This window comes from Triturus cristatus, chromosome 10 (assembly GCF_964204655.1).
Source record: "Triturus cristatus chromosome 10, aTriCri1.1, whole genome shotgun sequence".
In the NCBI taxonomy this organism is placed as follows: domain Eukaryota; kingdom Metazoa; phylum Chordata; class Amphibia; order Caudata; family Salamandridae; genus Triturus; species Triturus cristatus.
Genome location: NC_140593.1, coordinates 1,133,580,897 through 1,133,604,662, shown reverse-complemented (window position 1 = coordinate 1,133,604,662; position 23,766 = coordinate 1,133,580,897). Strand labels below are relative to the sequence as shown.

General features: G+C 43.6%; 1 protein-coding gene across 6 annotated transcripts in view; it reads left to right on the top strand.

The window, feature by feature from the left end:
• Window positions 1–21,498, top strand: part of CASKIN1 (CASK interacting protein 1) — a 719,688-nt gene extending 698,190 nt beyond the window's left edge. For all 6 annotated transcript variants that reach the window (XM_085629429.1, XM_085629427.1, XM_085629424.1 and 3 more), the window contains 3 exons: window positions 1,669–3,867; window positions 5,410–5,797; window positions 8,315–21,498. In XM_085629429.1, the coding sequence (XP_085485555.1) occupies window positions 1,669–3,867; window positions 5,410–5,797; window positions 8,315–8,411 (2,684 nt within the window). In that variant the 3' untranslated portion in view covers window positions 8,412–21,498. The remainder of the gene's footprint in view (window positions 1–1,668; window positions 3,868–5,409; window positions 5,798–8,314) is intronic.
• The last annotated feature ends 2,268 nt before the right edge of the window (window positions 21,499–23,766 follow it).

Sequence of the window (23,766 nt, the reverse complement as noted above, 5' to 3'; positions counted from 1 at the left end):
GCCGGGCACGCGCACCATTTGTCCGCCTGCGTGATCACTTTCGCTGCCGCTTTGATGTTCTCAGTGAGCCGCGCGGCCACTGAGAACATCAAAGCGGCCGCGAAAGTGCTCACCATTTGCCAGCCTGCGTGCCTCTCTCCGCGCGACGTGCCCTACCCCACGCTACGTTTTTACTAAGCTTTTCGAGGACAACCGCTTTTTGGGACACTCAGAGCCAGAGCCAGTTTTCACTTACAGTAAAGGCTTCTTAAACAAAAAAATGGGGTACCTTGAAAATAATATTTTGCAAAAAACGCCGTTTGCATTATTGGAAAAAAATGACACACCAAAAAAATGCGGTCCCCAAACGCAATAACGTTATTGCCATTTGTAAGGGTTCTAAAATCGATGGTAGCTCATCTGTTCACGTGCCTGCTGTATAGATCCCAACACAGCACGCAAACCGAGTCGGTGCACCAGCCTAGTGTGTAACTGCTGTTCCAAGGAGGATCGTGTGACCCCAATGCAAATGAGACAGTAGTTTATTCGGTTAAAGCACGTGCTGCCGAGTAGTGAGTAACTTCCAGATGATAATTCTAGCTGACAACTAACGAGGCCTGCAGCAACGCTCTCTGCTTTCTCCCTGTTTGCATGCCTTTTCCGTATCAGCCATGCTCCACTTCTTTCCATTCCTGCCTCGCGCCTTCCTTCTTTCCTCCTCGCCTCCCTTCCCACCCTCCTTTTTGCTCCACGCACCTCGTGTTTTGCAGCGCCTGCTTGAGCTGCCCCCCTGGCTGACTGCATTCATGGCAGCTTTACTCCACGTGAACCAATTCCCCCCCCCCTTCCCGCCCCCACTTCTGCAGACTCAACACTCCAGAGGAAACAAAACAAAACAGGTATCAGTTTGGGAATAAGGCCGCTCTATTCATGTACTTTCAGCTGGTTTTCTCCCTACTTTACCCTTAAAGTTCATACATTAAGTTCTAAACTTTCAGTGCCTGGGGATGTTAAGACAACATATAAAGGCAAAAAGTGTCACATGTTTATGCGCCTCCGTGAGGTGCCCCCCTGGTAAACTGCATTCATGACAGATTTACTCTGCGTGAACCAATACCCCCCACCCCTTCCTGCCGCCACTTCTGCAGACTCAACACTACAGAGGAAACTAAACAAACAGGTATCAGTTTGGGAATACGGCTGCTTTATTCATGTACTTTCGGCTGGTTTGGACGCTGCTTCTGAACAAATCTTTCAACACCAGCACTCATTCACTTACAAATTAAGCACTTCTCTCTTCCCTATTCTCATGCATTATCCTTATCCCTCTCAGTTTTCCTCCATATGACTGTTGCCAAAGCGCCAACATAACATTCAACAATCCAAACAGCAGTCGCATTATTAGAATATTTGCAGTATTTTTCTCAGCATTTTCCAAAGTTTTATTAACAATGTGCAATTGGCTGCACTATCTACTTTCTCATGTTTGTAAACTCGCAGCTTGTGTGCTGCATGGCTAAACACTTATAAGGTCCCAAAGGCATGACCTATTGGCTTTGCCAATGCTTGTTTAAACAGTCGCTGCCCTCATGAGTAGGCGTTGCGGACCCCAGTTTAAGAACTGCTTGCCTAAAGAGTGCTTTAAATGTCTATTTCTATCATTGACTCCCTTTTTTTTTTTTTTTCTAGGCCATCAAAAGAAGCTGATGCTGGCTGTAAAGAAACTGGTGGAAATCCAGCGAGCTGAGTATGGGAAGTACGAATCAGGCACTCTGAAGAGAAAAGCAGCTGAGAACCGCGAAATCGCGGCCATCGACTCGCCACCTCCAGAAAGTGCTGAGTGTCAGTCGCCTAAGTTGAGCACCTTCCAGGACAGCGAGCTGAGTGGGGAGCTTCAGGCAGCCTTGACTGGGAGCAGTGAGGAAAACCAGGAGCGACAGACCAACCATGTCTCCCATGTGCGGGAAGGGCCCAGCTTCCGGACTCCTGGTGCAAGGGTGGTGCGTGAGAACAGCCTTAGCGGGCGGGCCAAGCACATCAGCAGCTCCCAGGAGTTGCTGGGAGATGGACCTAAGGCACAAACTGCTGGCATTTCCAAAAGTCAGGAATACTTGATAGATGATGTCAAGGAGGAACCTCCCAGTACAACCAAGGAAGTGAGGCCCATGAGGCATGGACACTCCATTAAAAGAGCGACTGTGCCTCCGGTGCCAGGGAAACCAAGGCAATCCTTCCCGCCTTCTGGGGGACAGAGTTACACGCCCCCACAAACGCCAACCAAGTTGAGGCCTTCATCCCCGCAGACTCTAATAGTCCCTCATGCCACAGCCAAGGTAAAACCCACCCCTCAGATTCTCCAGCAGGTGGACTTGTCCTTATCCCCCAGGTCACTCCCTCAGTCTCCAACCCACAGGGGTTTTGCTTATGTGATGCCCCAACCAGTCGAAGGGGAAGGGTCTGGCAGCCCTAGTCACATGGTAGGTCCATTAGCACAAGCTGTTCCCGTGCTACCGGTGTCAGTCCCGGTGCTGTGCCTTCCTCCAGCGGGCTCAGATTCGGACGAGGACCCTGCTAGACCCAAGAAGCGCACCCACAGCCTGAATCGTTACGCAATGTCCGACACTGAACAGGATAAGGAGGAGCTGATGGTGCCTGACGCTATTCCCTACGCCACAGTCCAGCGGCGCGTGGGGCGAAGCCACTCGGTTAGATCCCAGTCCAGCCTTGATAAGAACGTTAACCGAAGCCAGTCTTTTGCGGTCCGCCCCAAGAAGAAGGGACCACCACCTCCTCCACCGAAGCGGTCAAGCTCAGCCATCTCCAGCACTAACCTGGCTGATGACTTCAACAGAGAGGGGGAACCAGGCATGGAGAATGATGTTGGGGAGGGCTACCGGGAGCATAGAAGGGCGAGTGATTTTGGAGGGGTGGTGGACACTGGAAGTGCAGGGAGTGTGAAAAGCATTGCAGCCATGCTGGAGATGTCATCCATTGGAGGTGGTGCAAGAGCCATGTCTCTGCAGAGGGTGTATGGGGGCAAGTTTGTGGAAGGTTATCCCATCCACCCAGGTTTGCTGCTGCACCCTTCCAGTCCCGAGCACATCAGGGTGGCCGCTGTGATGGGCACCGTGAAGCACAGAGATGCCATTGGCTTAGATGGAGAGATTGTCAACCGGCGTCGGACGATCAGCGGGCCGGTTACGGGTCTCATTGCTGCTGTGCGCAGAGAGCGCTCGGACAGTGTTAAGTCAGACAGCAGGAAGGATGTGGCCATGAACAGAGCCATTGGAGAGCAGGAGGGGTCACCACAGAATAGCTCATCTGAAAACATCCCATTTGCCGAAGAACGCAAGCAGACCATAAAGCAGCGCCCACGACCTAAGACGGAGGCAATGGAAGGCAGCTCAGCCCAACGGCTGGCTGAGTCTGTGGCCATGAAGCACAGCGATCTGTCCAAGATGGAGTCCAGTATCACTCTCAAACGGAGGATACGAGCCCGGCAGAACCAGCACGATGTGAAATTCAGCCTCACCGAATCAGATACCGTGAAGCGGCGGCCAAAGACCAAGGACAGGGAGCTATCGGTGTCCTGCATCGAAGGAGGCTCCCTAACTGTGTACCAGAATGGCACTGGGACCTCAAAACGCAGGCCTGTCTCTGAGATGAGTGGGCTGGACGTTCCCATGCCGCAGGCCCAATCCACTGGCGATGGCCACTCTGTGGGGAAGCAACCTGGTGTGGCATATGGATCCCCGGGGGCAGATGGCGAGGTGAAGCGGCCTGCGAAACCTCCAGTCTCTCCCAAGCCAGTGCTGACTCATCAAGCACAGAAGATTCAAGGGTCTCCGACAGCTGCACCGAAGATGAACCAGAGCCCTGGAAGTGCAGGTACTTCCTTCTCACAGATAGATACAGTCACCCCTGAAACAAATGAGTGTCTCTTCCAAACTCCACCTCCTTTCTCCTCTCTCTCTCTTCACTCCTAATTCTCTCTCTCCCTCTCCTAATTCTCTCTCTCCTAATTCTCTCTCTCCTAATTCTCTCTTGACCTGAATCTCTTTCTTCTACTTCCTCTGTCACTCTGGCTATCTTTTTGTCTGGCTCTCCTTTTCTGTATATTTTTTCTCTCTTTCTTTCTGTCTCTCAGCCCCCTTTCTATTGTTTTCTGTTCCTTTTTTTCATACTCGTTTTGTTTCTCTTCTTCTTCCCCTTGTCTTCCTCTTCTCCCTCCTACTGACCTAATGCCTCAAAACCTAAGTCCCCGACTAGTCCAAGGTAGCACAAGTACTCTCTGTAAGATGTTACTTTGCAAATAGTTCATCTCAAGTGCACACTCAAAATAGCAGACATCCAAACCCCATGGCCACCCACAACAGGGGAGATTGGATTACACAAAAGCATTGTGTGAAAGGTGAAATCATGTGAACACAGACTTGCAAATATGTAGATCAAGCATTGGCCAATAGGTTTAATGAGGCCAAGCAAGTTGTGGCTATTCGTAATTATTGAAAGCATATACCACAAAAACTAAAAAGAAAGAATAAAAGAAAAAGCAAGCATAACAAGCGGCCGCCTAAACGTGGGTCCATATGCTTGCAGTGAAAACTGCACATTAAAAGAAAAAATTAACCATTGCATATAATTGTGATACAACAGTGCTTTTTAGGAGGTTGGTGAGCTTGGGAATGGTACATAAATGTTTTTTAGTTTTTATGTACCTCACAGAAAATATGATATGTATTAGCACAGAGGAAATGTATTGTTTAGCAACCTGAAGACAGATTCACTAAAAAAATAAGAGACAAAGAATGGAAAGAAAAAGATATACAAAAGTAAAGTATAGGCTTACTAGCCACAGCACTCAAGTCCCCTTTTTTGGTGAAGGTGCATATGAGCAGGCACGATGCTGTCACTCACAGTGCAAGGCAGCCAATGGCTGAAGTGGGCGGAGCCACAGCTCCATGGCATAAGCTGTGGTGGGAGGAAGCAAACTGTGAGTGACAGTAGTAAAATCTAATGGATGAAAAGGGCACTGATTACCTGAGGCTGCTAGAGACAGCCACATCTGTCTGTAGACCATACCTAAAAATAGGAGTAGATAATGCAATGGGGTGCTTTTTCACCATGCAACTATATAGTGGCATTTAAATGCATGTACACACTGTAGAAGAGACAGAATATTTTTAAAGCAGGTGCTCCTAAAGTCCTAGGCTGCATTATTGGGGCCACACTACAAAAGATAATTTTAAATCAGGGTTTGTGGGTGTATGGAGCAATTTTGCAGCCTGGTACTGATGTTACAGACAAAGCAAGTTTAAATTGGCTATGAACAGCAGTCTGGGGAAAATGGCAGAATTTATAGATAGTCGTCTGCTGTTAAATGTTATATTCCTATGCATTGATTCTGTGTCTTTCTATTGTAATGTGCAGATTTGAGGCGGGTGCAGGGCACGCCCCCTCCCGTCTCCCCCAAGCCCACACCACCACCGACAGCCCCCAAACCGGGCAAGGCCCATGCGGTCATCCAATCTGTGAGTGCGAGCTCCACCCCAGTGCCCTCGCCCGCCAAGCAGACCAGTGCCATCAAGCCCTCCAGCACGCCGCCTTCACTATGCTCGAGCCCAGCGAAACCGCTGACCCCTGGCCAGCCTCAGCAGGTTCCTGTGAAGCCCCCGAGATCATCGATAGCGGGGTCATCCGTGGAGACACCGAGCACGGACACTGTACATCAGAAACTGGAGGAGACCAGTGCCTCCCTCGCAGCCGCCTTGCAAGCCGTGGAAGAGAAGATCAAACTGGAGGAAGAAGAGCAGAATGAGTAGGAATTAAATTACTTTGGCCAAAGCTGCATGCGCATGCAAATTACCAGTGCAAGTGCTATAAGCAGATACAGAGATGCCACAGAGGGTTGTGTTAGTCAGTCTTAGCCAGGGTCTAGGGGCCAAGGTCATCATAAATGCATTGAGACCCTTACGGGTGAGTAGTCGCGCTTTACAAGTCACTTGATTGATTGATAAATAGGGAGCAGCCGGGACAGTTTGCCCCAGGCCCCACTCTTTTCAGAGCCCTGTGCTGCAACTGGCAAATGTATTTCTATATCTCAAAAGCAGGCTTCCTGATTTAGTTATATATTAATTATGAGCCACATATCGTCAGCTGCCACTAGGTCACGTCCTATACGGAGCTTCATTGAAAGGTATTCCATTGCATTGTTTTTGTTTTGGATGCAATGCTTCCTGAAACGCATGGGCCCTGCATGTTGGTTGTTACCCAGCCTCCGACTGGCCCGTTAAGTCCATCCATCGTCTAATGCAATGCAGCCTGAGCAGTGCTCAAGACGCAGGAAGAAAATTGGTGGATAGGATTCAGGATAGAAGGATGTGGATAGAAGATAAGAGAACCATGAGTTCTTCTCTAAGGTAAGTGCAGGAAGTAATTCAGACTACTGTCACAAAACGTTCATGACCTATCACAACAACATACACAGCGCAACATAACTCATTTACAACATAACAGGGCACAAAAGAACAGCCATAGCACAAAACAACCACAGTACATCACATCATCATCTGATTGCAATACTGTAACACAAAAACACAGGAGCACACAGGACCGATCACCACCACAACAAAATGTCACACAACAAAAATGCACCAACAATCTAGTCACCCACTCCCAACGCCACAAACCTGCTTTTGTAAGTGGTAAGAGGTGTCTTCACTGAGCCCTGTCTTAACTTACCACCGAGGACATCTAATCGGGTCAATCACTACGTTGGCAAAGTAGAGGCTGTAATTGAGAAGTAATTAGGCGCTGGAGATGGAGATGCAAAGAGGCAAAGAGAGCGCAGTGATCCTTAATTCAAGCAAAGCCCCAAAATAACAATTTCAGGAACTTGGGGGAAGTAGACCCTTGAATTGACTGTAATAGTTCTGTTGAAAATCAGATCCTTAGTGGCCAGATTTATAATTTATGACCCATTGCAACGCTGCAAGACTACTGGCTATGCTGTATCAAATGGAGAGGGCAGAAATGCACCATGTTTACCAAGATATGGCGCATTCCTGCTCTCTCACTGTGCTGGCACTGTATGTGCCTCCTAGGGCCAACGCAGGCACCATTTTGCAAGGGTGCCTACATTGCAGGCAGGATTGCTTTTGTGCAGGATGGGACACCCTCCTGCACCAAAAGAATCCTTAGAGGCATTTTCCTCTTTCCATGTGTGCTGCATAATGCAGCACACTTAGAAAGATGAAACGATGAGGAGAAAAAAAGATATTTCTCATTGTTGCACCTCTGTCGGGAAGGAGTACAATTTTGACGCATTTCCAAGTTTACAAGTCTTGGTAAATCTGGGAATCTGCCAGAAAGCATGGGTGAATGCATGGGAACACCCACACTCCACCCATGTAACGCCTTCCTGGTGCAGAGCAATGCCTGGTGGCGACTTGGGTTACTCCAGATATAAAAAGCAACACAGATCTTGCAAGGCTTGGTAAATCTGATTTAAGGATTGTGTTGCCCTTGCATCACCTTGTGTGACGCAACAGCAATGCAACCCCTTGAAAAATCTGGGTCTTAGTGTATTAATGTCTCGATAGTCTGGTAGGTAAATACGCCAAGCAAAGTAAACTAGCATTGGCGAAGCCAATAGGTCTGGCGTGGACTGCCGACATTTGGTTTTAAACAAGAGACTGTGGAAACGGAACATGCACAAGAAAAGCAATACAAAGTTTTACCTTTAAAATGTATACAACAAAATTAGTGAAGAGTGGATGGGATGATAGTGGTAGAATAGGGGAAATAGGTCAGTAAGATAGCTACGAAATGACGTGTGTGGTTGGAGGAAACATTATAAAGAGGCTGGGGGTGGGGAGGCAGTGGTAAACAGTGAAATGGGTGAGCAGATAACAGAGAGAAGCTTGGGGTCAAAGACAGGGGTGTCAATTATAAGATGGAGAAATTGTCCATCTGTTTAAAAGGGGAAAATGGTGTTTTAAACAGTCAGGTGAAAATTGAATAGTTGGGTTTTGCAGCATGAAGTCTCTTCTCAATTCATAAGTTGTGTATGATTCCGCACTATAGTGGTTGGGTTCGGGTGTTTTATACTACAAAAATGTTTTTCTGAGGTGGAGTTGTCATTTTGTTATTTCAACTAGACCCTTGGTTTCCTTGCATATCAATTTTTCAAGAAGGAGTTACACACAGATGTGGCAGCGCTAGAAAAAAGATTTACATGCCACTTAGTGTGATTTGGACATTTTAGTATTGAGTCGAAGAGTTTCTTTGCTTATTTTATATCTTATCTCCCTTTTCTTTCTTATCCCCCCTACAGCTCTGCAGTCGAGTCAAAGAGCACAGTCAGTATCCTGGATGACATTGGCAGTATGTTCGATGACCTGGCTGACCAGCTGGATGCCATGCTGGAATGAAGATAGGGAGAGAGGATGCAGATAACCTCAGGATTTACAATGGGTACAAGGGCACAATGTCTTCTCCATCTCCTCCTCCCTTAAAGACTCCTCTTGTACAGAACCCTTCCCCCTGGAAATTACCCGGTCCTGTTCGCACAAAGACGTTATGAAGATACCTCAGGATTGTGCCCGGTTTTCCAGTGCGGATCTCCACTCGGGATGGTGTACGTCACCGGCTTTCACGCAGAAGAATGGTTTGAGCTGTTTCTTCCGCAACAAGGCGGGCCTAGTCCCGGGACACATGAAATGGAGAACCTACCCCTTATGATGACGGTTATGTGTGTGTTTGTACTGTGGCATGATGACTTGGTCGGCGCTGGTAGAAAGCCCTTTGGCGTTCCGGGCAGCCTTTGGTCATTACTGAATGCTTTCCTTCCCTCCTGTTCCACCAAATTCCCCACCCCACGTAAGAAGCCACGCATGGGTTACACAGATTCACAACTCCTAATGCCAGGTCCTTGATTCCAGGGACTCCAGACTGACCCCGCTCTTCACTAGTACACTATATGAATTTTTTTTGAGGCCAGCCCTCTGTTGTAGATCGAAACCAACAGCCTTTTGACGCTGTGAAGGACATTGACCCAAAATGAAAATCGAGTTAGTTTTCATTTATCTCCTGCATCTTTGAACACTTGCCGGATAAATCAGTGCTTATCCAACTGGACCAACTCCCCAATGCCACACTTGAGGTGTCACCACTTCTTACTGCGGCTGACCAGCAAGATTTTGGGCACAAGCGGGTTTCCTGTATTGTTTTTAGTTGTCTATTTCATGTGTGCTTATAAGTGAGGGGAATGGTCTCTTTCTAAAATGCCAGAGGATTTGTCTTCAGGGACTAGGGTGAGGCCTCTGTACCACACTTCTTGTTTCTACACAACATGGCTGAAAATACATTTTTATTTTAAAAAGAGACAACGCACCCAGACTTCATTAGCACTTTGTTATAAATGTATTTATATGTTTAAAAATCCTATGACGATCAGACTGCACAAATAACATGCAGGTTTAAGGTCTACCAGAGGGGTTAGAAAGCACAGATTTACAGCCGCTTACATAAACATTTACACAGACATGCAGGAAACCGTTAGGCCAGAATTGGCACCAAGAGGTGCCAGACCAGGCAAAGGATGCCGCAAAGTATATATATATATTATAGTATACAAACAGTTTACATTGTCCTACAAAGTACAGTTTCTACTAATAAAGTATTATGGGCCTGGAAAATAAATTAATAATATTATTATTGCATAATAAAGTCTCTTCTCTGCAGTGGAAAAGGTTGCTAGGTATGAGGGCCATTAAAGAGTAAAGCAGCATTGGTGCATTCCTGATCTGAGAAAGACTGGTCCAGTTTGTACCAGAGATGTTATCTGTTGCACCAATTAAGGTTGCAACTGGAGATGCTTACATAAGGCCATTGTCCGCGTTTGAAATAGAAACTGAGAAGTGCAGTCCATGCCTGTAACAGGGTACCTGTACCCTTCCTTGAAGTGCTGCTACTGCATTGTTAAAGGTTGGGAAACTCTGCTGAAAAGTGTCAGTGGTGTCCTAATAAAAGCTGCAGCATTGTTGATGATAAATAGTGGTACTGTCAGGCCTTGTTAAGAGGAAGGCTGGCTTCGTGATAAGTGCTGATATCAATGCTTAAAACGGAATCTAAAAAGTGCAGATATTCACTATGCTAGAGTTCCGGTTTGCCACGAAGTGCCGGTACTTTCCCATTATAAGTATTGTACGACTGCTGAGAAGTGCCGATACTCTCCTTTTCCAACTAAGAAGTAGTACAGGTAATCAGGACATGGCAGTACCTCCCAGTTAAAGCACCGAATATACAATATATTATATGTACTGCAGTCCTTATAAGAAGTGCTGGTATTCTTTAAAGGTATTGCTCTCCTGGTGAGAAGTTACACTACTTTCCCTTACATTTATTCCAAATTATGTAAACAAAAACAACAACAAAAAAGCCAGTTCCGTTTCAATAGACAACTAGAATTAACAAATTCAGGTAAATAAAAGACCTGTATCGTCTGCTTCCTGCCTCCCAGCCAGGGGTTTTGTTGGTATCCAGAGGGCTGACTTTTAGTTTCAAAAGTCAGCAAGAAGTCATCTCTTCTGTACCTTATCCTCTGGCGCCATCATGTGGGGAAACATAGAACTGCCACTGTTAAGTGCATAGATTTTTGGATGAGCATAGATCCAAAATGGCGGTCTTTGGCCTCCATGGGGCATTTGTCTCTCGTGTACAGTCGCTCTCAGCACTTCCTCAGGGCGAAATGTAATAAAATTATGTAAGGCCCCCACTGACCATATTTGGTAACATCTTTATAGAAATGTTAATGGAGTTCTGCGCAATTTATGTAATCTTCTATCTCAACTGAGCTTTTGTGAAGTTAAATATGTGTTTAGTGAGAACAATATGCAATTTCCTATAGAATTCCATACACTCTCTCAAAGTTGAAATATGCCACCATCAATAACGTAAATATTTCAATGGAAAATTGTTTTATTTTTGAGAAATGAATCTTATGGTAGATTCACATGTTGTACAAAATTCAACCATTGTAAAACCGTTATGAACTCCCCATATATTGGGCCGAGGAGCTAGGCCACTTCTGCATGACATGCAAAAAGATGGAGGACCAATGTTGCAGAAGACAAAGGAGCAGATTTACAAATTTTTCATGCAGCAAAGCAGCCAAATTTGCTGCAGTGTGCGCGGTGGGAATGCCGCACAGAGCCAAATCTACTACGATTCATCTGCTTCCCTCTGCAATGGTGTTCGAATTGGGCTGCCTTGCGTGACAAACAATCCCGCACTATGGTGTAGAGGTGGGTGTGCTCTGTCTTGCATAGTATTTGTACTGGAAGCATACACTTCCATCACAAACCACTATGCCTAAACACATTTCAGGAGAATCCTACACATTGGTTGTGTTATTTTAACATATACAATGTGTGGCCTTTTTTTTCTTTGAGAAATGAAAACATGTTCCCTCATTAAAGTCTATTTCAAGGAGGCTTTATTTTTTTATGCAAAGCCCGGTCCGCTATCTTAGTAGTTTGGCATTTGTGTCAAAACCTATAAGTGTTTGTGTTGGTTGTCCAAGCAATGCCAAAGTAATACCCCCTTTACGCAAAGCAGTGCAAAGAACTTTTCACAATGGGAAAAGGGCACCTTTCCAGTGCAACATACCTTTTAAACTGGAAAGTAAATACTAATGCATCTCTTTGCATGATATCACGTCACTTGGCAACGGCGAAAACCATGAGTGAATTTGGGTCTAAGAGTCCACCGGAGAACATTGATCTGGCCTGAGCTAGCTTTATTTTTATAATATACTTATTTAAATGTATGCCCTTGCCCATTAACTAAAAACATGAAATAATGTTCCTTACTGGCACTTTAATGTGAAACATTACTATATGCCCTCATCTACTGACACTGATCTGTAGAAGAATACTGTCCCAAAACCTATGTAGGAAGTAATCAGGAATCTCCCAAGGCCTTTGCTAAACTGAGACCCAAGAGTGGAGCCAAAGTTCAGCCGATGAGGTTCGAGTCAAGCAGTAAGGTTAAGCCTGCTACATTAACACATAGGTCCTGATTTAGAGTTTGCCGGATGGGATATTCTGTTACAAACATGACGGATATTCCGTTCATCGTATTACAAGTGTATTATATTGTATGGCATTTGTAATAAGGAAGACGGGATATCAATTACATTTGTGATGGAGTATCCCATCCATCAAACTCTATATAACACCCGCAGCTCTATTAGAAACGACAGTCCATAAGATTGTTGGTCTGGAAAGAGTTGACTTAGTATAGAATATGGATGTGTATCGATTCATTTTTTCCCCATTGGCTGGTGGCAATCCCTGTCTTGTATGTTGATTATTGCCAAATATTCTAAAAAGGGTTTGTAAAAGTGGAACCTATTTCTCATAGAATCAACAGTCCGCTTTTCCTAACTGCAAACAGGAGCTTATATGAGACCTGTTTGCAATATGATGACAGTACGTGAGGTTATTAGTGTTTGCTATGCTCATCCCTAGGTCTTTGCTACCAGGCAGATGAGATGCTGTATGGGCTGAACCTACCCTAAACATGGAATTTGTTTCCAGTCATAGAGGTAGGGCACTTCATTCTGATGTGCTAGTTTCCCATGTGGAGATTGAGTGCTACGTAAGTACAGAAACATGGCACCTGGAGGAATTCTTTTTTAACTTGGCTAATAACAGATGGTACCAATAGAAATTGCTTCCCTTTACTTTTGCTGACTTTGGTTTCCCATATTGGGCATTTACATAGAACACCACTGACCCGCTATTTTGCTGCATAATAGATTGGTGGGTTTGAGGCTCAATCGCTGCGACTGCCCAGCCGAACCTCCCATCAGAATGCAAAATGGCGACAGTCAGCAGGGACCTAATACTCATGCAGACCCATTTTGTCAACGGTGCCCAGTGCTAGTGCAAACTCATATGTTTTCAAAGTGCCTACAATGGTTGATATAGGTTCAATACCAGCATTAGTGTGCCACTTCTTTCTTGACATTACTGTAGGAAATTCAATTATAGGGCCATGCCAGTGCTGATACACCAAACCATGCCCACTGAAGCTCTAGCAAAGACTGTCTTGAACAGTGTAAATAAAACCGTGCCTGCTACAGCACAAAACAATGATTTTTATGCCCGATAATACCAGATCGGTCTGGTGCATGCAAGCACAGGTGATGCCTCTGCAGAAAGATGTGTGCCCACACACAGACAAAGCCAAAACATCCAGGACTATGCACACTGTAGCTCCACAAAAGGCTGTTGCAGTGCAGACAGAAATGTGTTCATTGCAAGGCCAGCGCAGAATATGCCAATGTAGAAAGAACTCTGCCTGCTGCCTTGTCAGCACCACCAGTTCCTATGCGGATAGAACTATGCATGGTGCCAGCATACTCTGTCTCAGTGCCAACACAACTATGCCTGCTGCAGTGCCTACACCAAATGTCCTAATGCAGTCAGAACTATGCATGGTGCAGTGCCTGCACATGCCTTCCCAGTGTAAACAGGACTATTATCTGCTGCAGTGCCAACATCAAGTGCTCCAATGCTGATAGAACAAAGCCTGGTGTAGTATCAGCACCAACATTCTCAATGGTGACAAACATATGCATGATGTAGTGACAGCACAGACATTGCCAGTGCAAACAGAACTATGCTGCTGTGCCAACATCAACTGTGCCAATGCTGACAGAGCTATACCTCCTGAAGTGCCAGCACCAGAAGTGCCAGTGCTGACAGAACTATGCATGGTGCAGTATCATTAAGGACTGCCATGGCATTGTATGCCACACACTATGCAGCAGAGACAGTCCAGGATCGCTGAACTAACCATGAAGTTGTGACAGCACCGATTGTGGTTCTCCCCCCTGAACTGGGCTTATACAACTCTGGCATAGTGTGCCAGGGCTTTATAAACCACACCTGGACCCGTGCATTCTGATCCATGCAGATACAGTGCCAGGATACCTGTGCATGGCACAGAGTGACACTCCTGGCATGCCAAACTGTTTGAAACAGTTTTAAAGCACAGTATGCATCTGAGTGGAGCAATCTTGTATGAGCTGCAGGACCTGGAGGGGTTATTGAAATAAGCACAATTAGAGGGCACCTGATAGACGGGAAGCCACAGGCTCTGCTTTCTGGAAGCAGATAGCCACTCTCACATTCTGCTCCAGGACTGAGTATAGATTTTGTAGTCCTTGAACTCAAGTCTTGAAAAGGGGCCACACAGTTATATACTGAAAGGAACGGAAATTTTGATTTCGGCAGCTGTGACTGCAGTAATCTAGACCTCATGCCTATGAATTGGGCACATTCTTACTATTTTTCACCCAATTTCCATCTTGTATAAAATAAATGGAAATATTTGTAGTTGGTTGTGAAGCACAAGCAAGAGGCACAAAAGAGGATCTTTCTCCATGTTTGGAGAATGATTTTGGAAATTTATACAGGTTTTGCTTACTGTGTATCGTGGGTTATCTGACCTTTAGCGGAAGGTACCCAAACCTCATTGTGTGTTAACGCCATCATGGATGGGGTTCCCCTACTCATCCAAGCCTCCAAAACTCTTGTTCTTTGGTGTATTTAGCCCCACCTCCTCCAAGTCAGAGAAGAGTATCTTTCCTTGAAATTTGCCACCTTCGTCTTGACGGAAGGCTCCTCATTAACTCATGTGAAAAGCGGGAATCTCTTTAGCATCTTTTTAGGTCTGGCCTGGAGACAGCTTTAACAGTTACTTCAGCCTCCTGTTTTCCCCAAAACAAATCATAATAAAAGTACACACAAACACATACACACATATAGATAGATAGATAGATAGATAGATAGATAGATAGATAGATAGATAGATAGATAGATAGATAGATAGATAGTGTTGAATGTGGGTAGGGGCCATGACTGGGGAGAGATTAATCCCCTCCTGTCCACTATGAAGGGTTCATTTATTGGCCTGCCCTGACCCCAACCATCTTTATCCTTTGCTAATAAGCACAACGAGAATGGCAGTCAGGGCCACATGCCGTATATCAGAGCTTATTTATAAAGAAGTTATATAGCTTGAAGCAGGGCGTCATTGGAGATGCACGGAATAGAGTTTATTTATGCTTAGATTTCTACTGAAGAGAAATTGTTTTATTATCAGATGTTATATGACAGATTTGTTTCCAGAGTATGTGTATATTAGATAGAGGAACACCATTTGCGGTGTATGTCTGTGGCAGGATTCAGGCCAACGCTTCCTTGCTTCCAATGCTGTAGTCAAAAGTTCTACTTCTGGATGTCAAAATGATGTGACACTACCTACTGCTTGGAAAGAGAACCACACCTTTGGGGTGGACCCCTTAGAGGACTCCAGCTCAGGACGCACATGGTGCTGGAAGTGAGGTAGGCGTCTACCCTCCATAGGTTATGCCACTTAGGCGAACTTTGCCAAAATGTAACATTTGTAAACAACTCACAACACTTTGGACTATTATCCTTGATAGACGTGCAATTCAGCTGAAACCACTTGCTACACTTTGAAAACAGACCTTACTTGTGTCCTGAATTTGAACCCTCAGAAGCAACTGTTTTTGTTGCAGACCTCCAGAACCACAGCATAAGCTTGTTCCCATCTACGTTAAGGCTGTTCCACATTGCTAGGTCTTCAGTCGTAAACTTAACCTGTAGCAACCACAATTGATGTGTACCTGTATTTGCCACCGTGACTATTTTTCCGGCGAAGCACTGCTGTGAGCATGCAGTAGGCACTGACACTAGGAGCCTGTTGTGACACCGACTGCAGCAATACTTTTTGTTGGTGCCCTATAGTAAGTGCTGTGGCCTGCAGAAAGTACTGTGCTTATGGACGTGTTGTAAGAATGTGGCAGGCCCTGTAGAAAGTAACCTGGCAGCAGCGCCACAGTAGTTCCTGTGCCTTAGAGGCATGTCACAACCACTGTGGTTGGGTGCTTCTAGAAATAGCTGTCTGTGCAAATGCAATGCAGGTCCTACTGCGACCATAGAGCCTTCAGAAACCATAATAGCTGACAATCTGAGTTGGCTAATGGTAATGTCCCCCTCTGAGTACTACATATGGCTGATCGTAGGCCTGCAGTGGTTATGGTGGCTGAAGACTGTGAACATTTAATGCACACTGTCGTTTGGGTCTGTAGACACACTTATGTGTGTGGACCTGTAGTCTTCATTGCAGAGGTTTGGTCTGTGGTAGGTGCCTGCAGTCTTCAGATAGGGAAATTTAATAGCCAATGTGGAAGATGCCTGTAGTCTTTCTAACTAGACCAGCCTTGGAATTAGGCCTTTCACATTAATTTTTTTCTGGGACCTGCTTCTAAGACTGATGGATTTGTTGCTCAGGTGTTCCCCATAGTTATTAATGCATAATGCAGTGCGGTTTGGTTTACCGCTGAGTACCTTCAGTTTTATGTGGTGGCCCTTGTAGAAATATTTTCCAACTAGTGTGAGCTATTCAAGAGAGAGATCTGGAATCTACCGGACAGAACCCAGTGTTTCTTTCCGAACTGGGTAGTACTGTTGTACAATTCCTGTGCATCACAGTCAAGGCCTGTCAGTGTGCTTTTTTCTTTTCTCAAGAAATATTAATAAGCATCAACGTTTAAAGATTCCTAGCTGAAAATTGTTTGGAAAAAAGAAAGAGAATTCACATGGTCCGCTTGCTTGAGCTTGCCAATGCCACGCCAATAGCAGCAACTTAAGTAAGTATGTGAGAGGCACCAAGGATCGAAACAGGTATCAGGCTGTCAGGTATAAAAGCCACAAAGGATCCTGAAATGCACATCAAAGTCGGATGTGATTGGATGCCGTTGATAGCAAATGAGCATCTATAGGCCCATTGGTGTATTTAGGGTGTCCGCAAATGCCTGATTTGTCCATCTGCCAAATCCAGGGCTGACAGAATACGCAGAGTGGTCTTCTGTGGGTCAAAGAAAATTTGGTCTTGGATCCTTTCAAACCAAATGCCATCCATGTTAGTGTGATTTTAGTCCATTTGGTGACTTATTACCTGGTTTCTGATTGGGCCACAGGGGATCAGGCAGCATGAAACCTGCTCTTTAATCAACATGATTGTTGAAAAGGTCAGCGTAAGCTGCCCTTCAATAGGCTAATAGTGAGTCAGAAAGCAGCGAGCAGACTCATTCAGAGACCCAGTGCAGATCGAAAAGCCTCACTACTTGGTATGGTGAGGAGGTAGGTACAGCAACAGCAACCCTGGTGAGCCGCAGCGGATAGCTGGAGTGCACTTTGTTGCTGTCTTACCAAATTGCATTAAGTATTGGGTGACCTACAGAGAAGCACAACATGGGCTCCATGCTGCGGGATAGCTGGCAGTACTTGTACGATGTTAGGAAGTGGCCTGGGGTGCAGAACCTAGACCACAATAGAAATTCATATGGTTCCTTATGAATGCAGGAGGGGATTGCATGATTACTGGAACCTTTTCCTGGAAGGTTTGTCCCTACATAAAATAATAGCCATAGAAAAGTTAATTTTATATTTTGATAGGCTGTTGCTGTGGAGATATTTTTTTTGTTTCCACCAAATTTTTCCTGAGAAGCATTTTAAAAAGTTTGCGTTCCACCATAGACATAACTGGTGCACTTTTAGAACCTTTTTGCATTCTTAAACCATAAATGCTTATTGCTTTGAGTATTTTGGAAACAGCCACAAATTAATTTTTCTTTCAAGGCCTGATTCTCAACGGCCAGCTTGAAAAATTCAGAGATCTTCTCCCAAAGATTACCTTACTTGCTCGGAGCGGGTGTAGAGTTCCGACTTTCTGGAATTTACAAAAAATCTCAGGAGTTCTCCAGGAAATCTTCAACAATCGTATCTTTTCAGGATTCTCTTATAAACCAAAATGTACGTCTGTGGGTTTCCTGCAGGGAGAGAAATTTGCATAAATAAATCTTGTGAAAACGTGAATTTGCTGTCAACATTTTTTTTTCCCTCCACTAGGAAAATATTTTTCTTGCAGAAATAGATTTCCCTGCATCGCATTTAAATAAGCAGATCTTAACTTCCACACCCTGTCTTAAATTAGAATAGGTTCAGATATTTATAAAGATCTTTTAGGAAAAATTTTGGAAATGTGTCTCATAATGTTTGTGAATTCCCAGATGTGGTGGTGGAAAATCTGCAGTTACATGAAAATAAAGAATGCTAACATTTAGAAAGCCAGTAACATTTCGAAACCACAAATGTTTCAAATAATATTACGTGTAATAATAGGTAAAGCATAAAGAAAACATCTTGAGCAGAATAGAACAACATACATTTTTTTTGAAATCCCTTCTGGTTTTCCATGCAGGGGTTAACACCTCGAGCCCCCAAACCAACCTCCCCTTCAGCCCCTTCTAAGCTTCTCTTCTCAAACTTTTTTCTTATGTTAACAGCTGTAGCGTCCTCCTCACCCTGGGTAGTCGCCAATGACTGCACCACACACGGAGCTTAGTATACTATAACATGTCTTTATTCGTCTGCGTATAACCGAGAAATCAACATTCTAAACCTGCCTTCACTTTGCTATGCTCACGTCACAGTTCTACGGAGTCCATCAAGGGTTCAGTCATTGCTAACTCACATGACACAACACAAGTCCTTCCACTGTGCTGCAGTGTCTACCATTTGTATCCTCCTATATTAAATCTTGTCAATCCAAACAGATTCTATTTTTTATATATTTTTGGTAACTTAATTGAATTTTTTTTTTCCTTTTACTCTTTTTCTATGTTTTACTTGTATTTCTGCTTATAGTATTATTTATTTAATAATGATATTAGTAATTATATATATTTTTTAAACGTGACTTAATATACATACACAATTATGATTTTTAGAGTTCTAAATCTTTTAAACTTTTTGCCGCATGATTGTTTATATTTCTGCTTTACATCATTGCCGCAAAATGTCTCCTATGTTTTTTATACTGATTTTTTGTACCTCGTTAAAAATTCATAATTAGGGTATCGCTTGTATTTATCTTTGTAGACAAGTCTTTCTTGGTGACAAATTAGAGGGTTTCACAGAAAGCTGAAAAATTTGCATTGCTGGCTCATTTTCCGCCATCATGAATCCACTATGTGTTTTAAAAATTATACTAATTTTGAAGTGTGAGTAGCAAAATTATACTTAGTTATTTAAAATCTTACTCTGGGGTACAAGAACTGAGGCAAGCTCCTCTGTAAGTATCACAAGCACCTAGAATCTGGTTCACAAATATTTCATTTAGAGCAAATAAATGAATGCCAATATTATCTCTGATTTACACCATATTCACAAACATTTCCACTGGGGCAACCGTTCTGAATTTCATTTGCATATCTGAAAGATTCCCCCGTTGTCTCAAGATTTGCTCTGACATACGCCAGTGCCCGTGAATAGCGTCTAGGCTACATCTCACAAGCTCATACCACCTCTAGTTGTGTTATATTAATGAGGTTTTACAAAAGTGCTTTCATACCTGTGTATGTCTATTGCAGCTGTCAGAAAAAGGATTATGTTCAAAACCTTGACGCTTATGCACAGAGCACTCCACCAGCCTGGTCCAGAGTACCTGTCCACTCGGGTTCAATTTTATTCTCCCCCTAGAACTCTTTGGTCATCTTCTGGTCATTTTGCCAAGGTCCCTAGGATAAGACGAGCAAAAACAAGAGGTAGATCCTTATCCCTCCTGGGCTCGCACGCGTGGAATAAGCTTGCCGGCCAATGCTCTTTTAAAAACAACTGAAGACCTGGCTTTTTACTCTCTTATTGCATCCTTTGTCTTCCGCTCTTGCTTTCCCACTAGCGTTGGGACACTCCAGGGAGTTGCCGCGCGCTTTACAAGTCTCGCTATTCAAGGAGAACATACAAAGAAAGCATAGAAAAAGGAGCACTTAGATGTTTAAGAGAAACATCCTACACTTTTCATAAAGAAATAGTTGGAGATATTCCTGAGGTCTATGAGGAGAGAGTTTCACAGAGAAAAAGCAAGATAAGAAAAGGAGCGGAATGCGATCTAGATTTGAAAAGCAGGAGATTCATATAGGATAGTGATTTGAGGAACGTAAAGGTACAACCGATGGGATGGACAAGCACTAGTGGTCCTATAAACGATACAGAATATCAGCCAAAGATCTTTATAAGAAACCCTACAGTATGTAAGCAGCCAGTGATGAAGAACGGTTCCTCTGGCTTATTCTGATGCACAGCACATCTTTGGAAACCAAACCCAAGACCCTTAACCTTATAGGCCCTTTAAGGTCCCAGGAGGACACGGTGAAGAATAAAAGATACACACATTTTTGACTCAGAATGTTGACCTTTTGAAAAAGAAAATATTGTGATACAAATAAAAAAAGGATTTCAAAGACAGTCTAGGAGAGGGGTGAACAGAGACAAGAAACGGGACAATTTATTTATTTTTTAATAAACAATTAATCAGACTGCTGCTTCAAGGGTCAATCTTGCAAACTGTAAGGATGCAGGAATCCTATTGAAAAGTTTTATTTTTTATTTTTAATATTGTTGCTGATGTCTTCACGTTGCCTTGTTTAGTTTTTAATGTGTATGTGTGCTGGTGTACATGCGTGTGCGTCTCACCATGCCGCCTTCCGTGCAAATGCAGTTGCAGAAAACAGGTCTCCCAGTCTGGTTTGTTGCTCGAGTTTTGATAATAGTGTTTTGCCCGTGTAGATTTTTTTTCGTGTCATGTGTCTTTTTTTTTTGATTAAAAAAAACTATTTGTAAGAATTGTGTTTGCTGATGAAACATTGTTGGGCAGAAAGTTCTAGAAGGAGCTAAACACACAGAAAACCTTCCTCAAAAGCCTGATGCATAGATGTTGTAAAGAGAATATATATTTAAAATCTACACCCGAGACCTGCATACATGACTGGTATATATGTAACATATATATTTTTTATTGATTAAGTTATGGAAGTTCATATCGTATATTTGTTCTGTAAAACCTATGGCATCTTGGGGCCTACCTGCTGGTCATCTGTGCTTTTGTCAGGCTTACACGTTATGATCAATATTACTAATATGACTTGGTAGTCTGTGGTGCTGTGAAAGTAATGCTGAAATTTACTCTGGTGGGAAATAAGAAATTATATATATGTGTGTGTATATACATATATATACATATATCAGAGGATTACTTTGCACCTCTGTTAAGGTTTACATATATGGTAGAAATAACTATGGTAATTATTGCTAAGAACAAAATGAGACGAGACAACGTACCACCGAAAGATCTGTATCATTCATTGTATATAAATATAAAAAAAAATGTTGAGAAAAAAAGTTATTTTTTATTGTCGGAGAAATGGATACGCAGAGAAAGGAATGGTCCATATGTTGCTGACGTGCCCGGTCTGTGCCCTGTCCGGTCTGTGCCATTGTGGTGTACCATCCTCTCCTTAATGCCGGGCAGGAGGCAGCAGCCTGTATGCCTGGCATGGCCTCCGCTCCCAATAAATGTCTGGATAAAAATCAGAAATGCGCCTTTTCTCATTTTTGTTTGAGTATTAAAGTTGGAATGTTCCTAGTACTCTAGGCTGAGTTTGACCAGTAAGGTTAAGTCGAAACCCAAGCCGAACAAAGAGGCCTTACTGGCTAGAAAGCGAAAGACACCCTCCACAAAGACATTAGATCCCATCCTCGTCACCACTATCACAAAGTGAGCTGAGCCTTTGAGCTCTGTCAGCCAATTACAGATCCTGATGATAACAGGTATGGCTTCAACTAATCCTAAATCACCTTACACTACACACTTTCAACAAACAACAGGAGTAGCGATAGCACACGCGCACAAAGGCACAGCTGTATATGAATATTTCTCAGCTGAGCACGTGCACTACTATATTGTAGAACCAAAACAATTTTGTATTTGAAATAAATTAAATATACAAGTACCACCCAAAATAAGTTTTTTTATCGTTTACCCCAAAGATAGAAACCAATCCACCTTTTTTCTGCTTTAAAGTACAAAATATCACAAATTCTGAAAGCCACCACTTATACAAGTTAAAATTGACTTACAAATTAGATGATGGGACATGAAAAAAATTGAGAAACGAAACAAGGGCAAAACCGTTTGTTACTCTACTTTATTAATTATTGAACATGCACTTAACATTGCATATGGATACGTACCACAGGCAAAAACCTCCTGTAAGCTCCCTCTCTCCCCAACCCCCCTCAGGTTTAAAAAAGAAAATGTTTTTGAAAGCATTACAGTAATTGTAAAAACACTGTTCTATGGTATTTAGGAAAAAAGAACAAACCCTCACTACCTGCTATTAAAGTAGCATGTATTTTCTATAATTGTTTTGAACATGAAACCCTTTTCAGTTCTTCCAGGTTAGTAGTAGTTACTGTATGAATAAGGCAGTCCTCCCATATCTAAGCAATCCTGTCTCGGCTTGGGTTTCTATGAGGCGTCATAGCTATAGAGCATCTTACAATAGTCATGTCATTCAAATTGCATTTGGTCAAGTGTGTAGTCCCCAGGGATTTGGGCATTTAACCCCTTCCATGCTGCGCAGATTCCGCCGCTGTGCTGACGGAATCTTGCGCGGGCGTGGTCATGACGGAACGGTTCCGTCATGAGCACAGCTCAACCGTGGCTCATGACGGAACCGTTCCGTCATGAGCACCGAAGGGGTTAAAGCATTAGTTCTGATTTCTTCCTCCTCTTTCAGTAATCAGTGCCCTCCTTGATTTAGGGTAATTTCACATTATTGATTCACATTGTCCAACTACTGATGCTTGACAGATCGTCAGGACGATGATCAATCATTAAACACCCAAACACATACTTTGATTAATGCCCCATTATAATAAAACACACCTAAACCATCACCTATGGCAGATTTTAGACTTTGTGAGTCCTAATTAGAAATAACACAGGCAACTAATAGCCATGATTTAGATTTCATAGGTAATTCAAAGAGTTTGTTTTTGGAGGAAATGCTTAATATGGAGGAAAATCCATTGAGTTTTATAAATTATAGGGTAGAACGGTGGAGGGAATCTAGCCAAAGGATGCTACTCTGTACTAAGAATTTCAGTCAGAAATTGAAGCATTTTCATTTCTTATCAGACTTGAAATCAGGCCCCTAGATTGTATCAAGCTTATTCAAGAATTGATATTCTGGGTTGCATTAAAATATTGGTTCATCAAGTTTAAAACAGTTCAATCATGTTTAGGTCACAGTTTGTGGTAATGTACAAAATATCAAAGGTACAGTATTAATTACATTTATTCAATTAATTAGAGCACACACTATAATTATTTTGAACACAAACATTATTTTATTGTAAAAATGCATTTCTTGCACTCCTCCGGTCACATATGGTTTGGGTGAAGGGCAAAATAAATCAAACATATAAACTGAATTTAAAACTTATCAATAAGTTGAGCGACCCTTGAACCTGTCCTCAGGCAGGTCGCTCCCCCTCGCCGCACAGCTCCACCAGTGCTGTGTTCTACTCCTGCTGCCTGTCACCGCCGCTGCCGCAGGTTCGAGGCCCCTCCGCCTCGGTAGCCCGTTACTGCCTTCTTGTTCACTGCTTGTCCTATTTTATTTTTCTGACTGTATAATTGTGTGCCCCTTGTTTTTTGTACCTTTTGCTCCTTATTGCCCCTTTTCTTTCTGTGCCCCTTTTTTTGCTTTCTGTTTCCCAGCTCCGCTGTTCTCGCCGCTGCATCCTCTGCGGCCCCGCCCCCCTGTACACCCATTTGCCG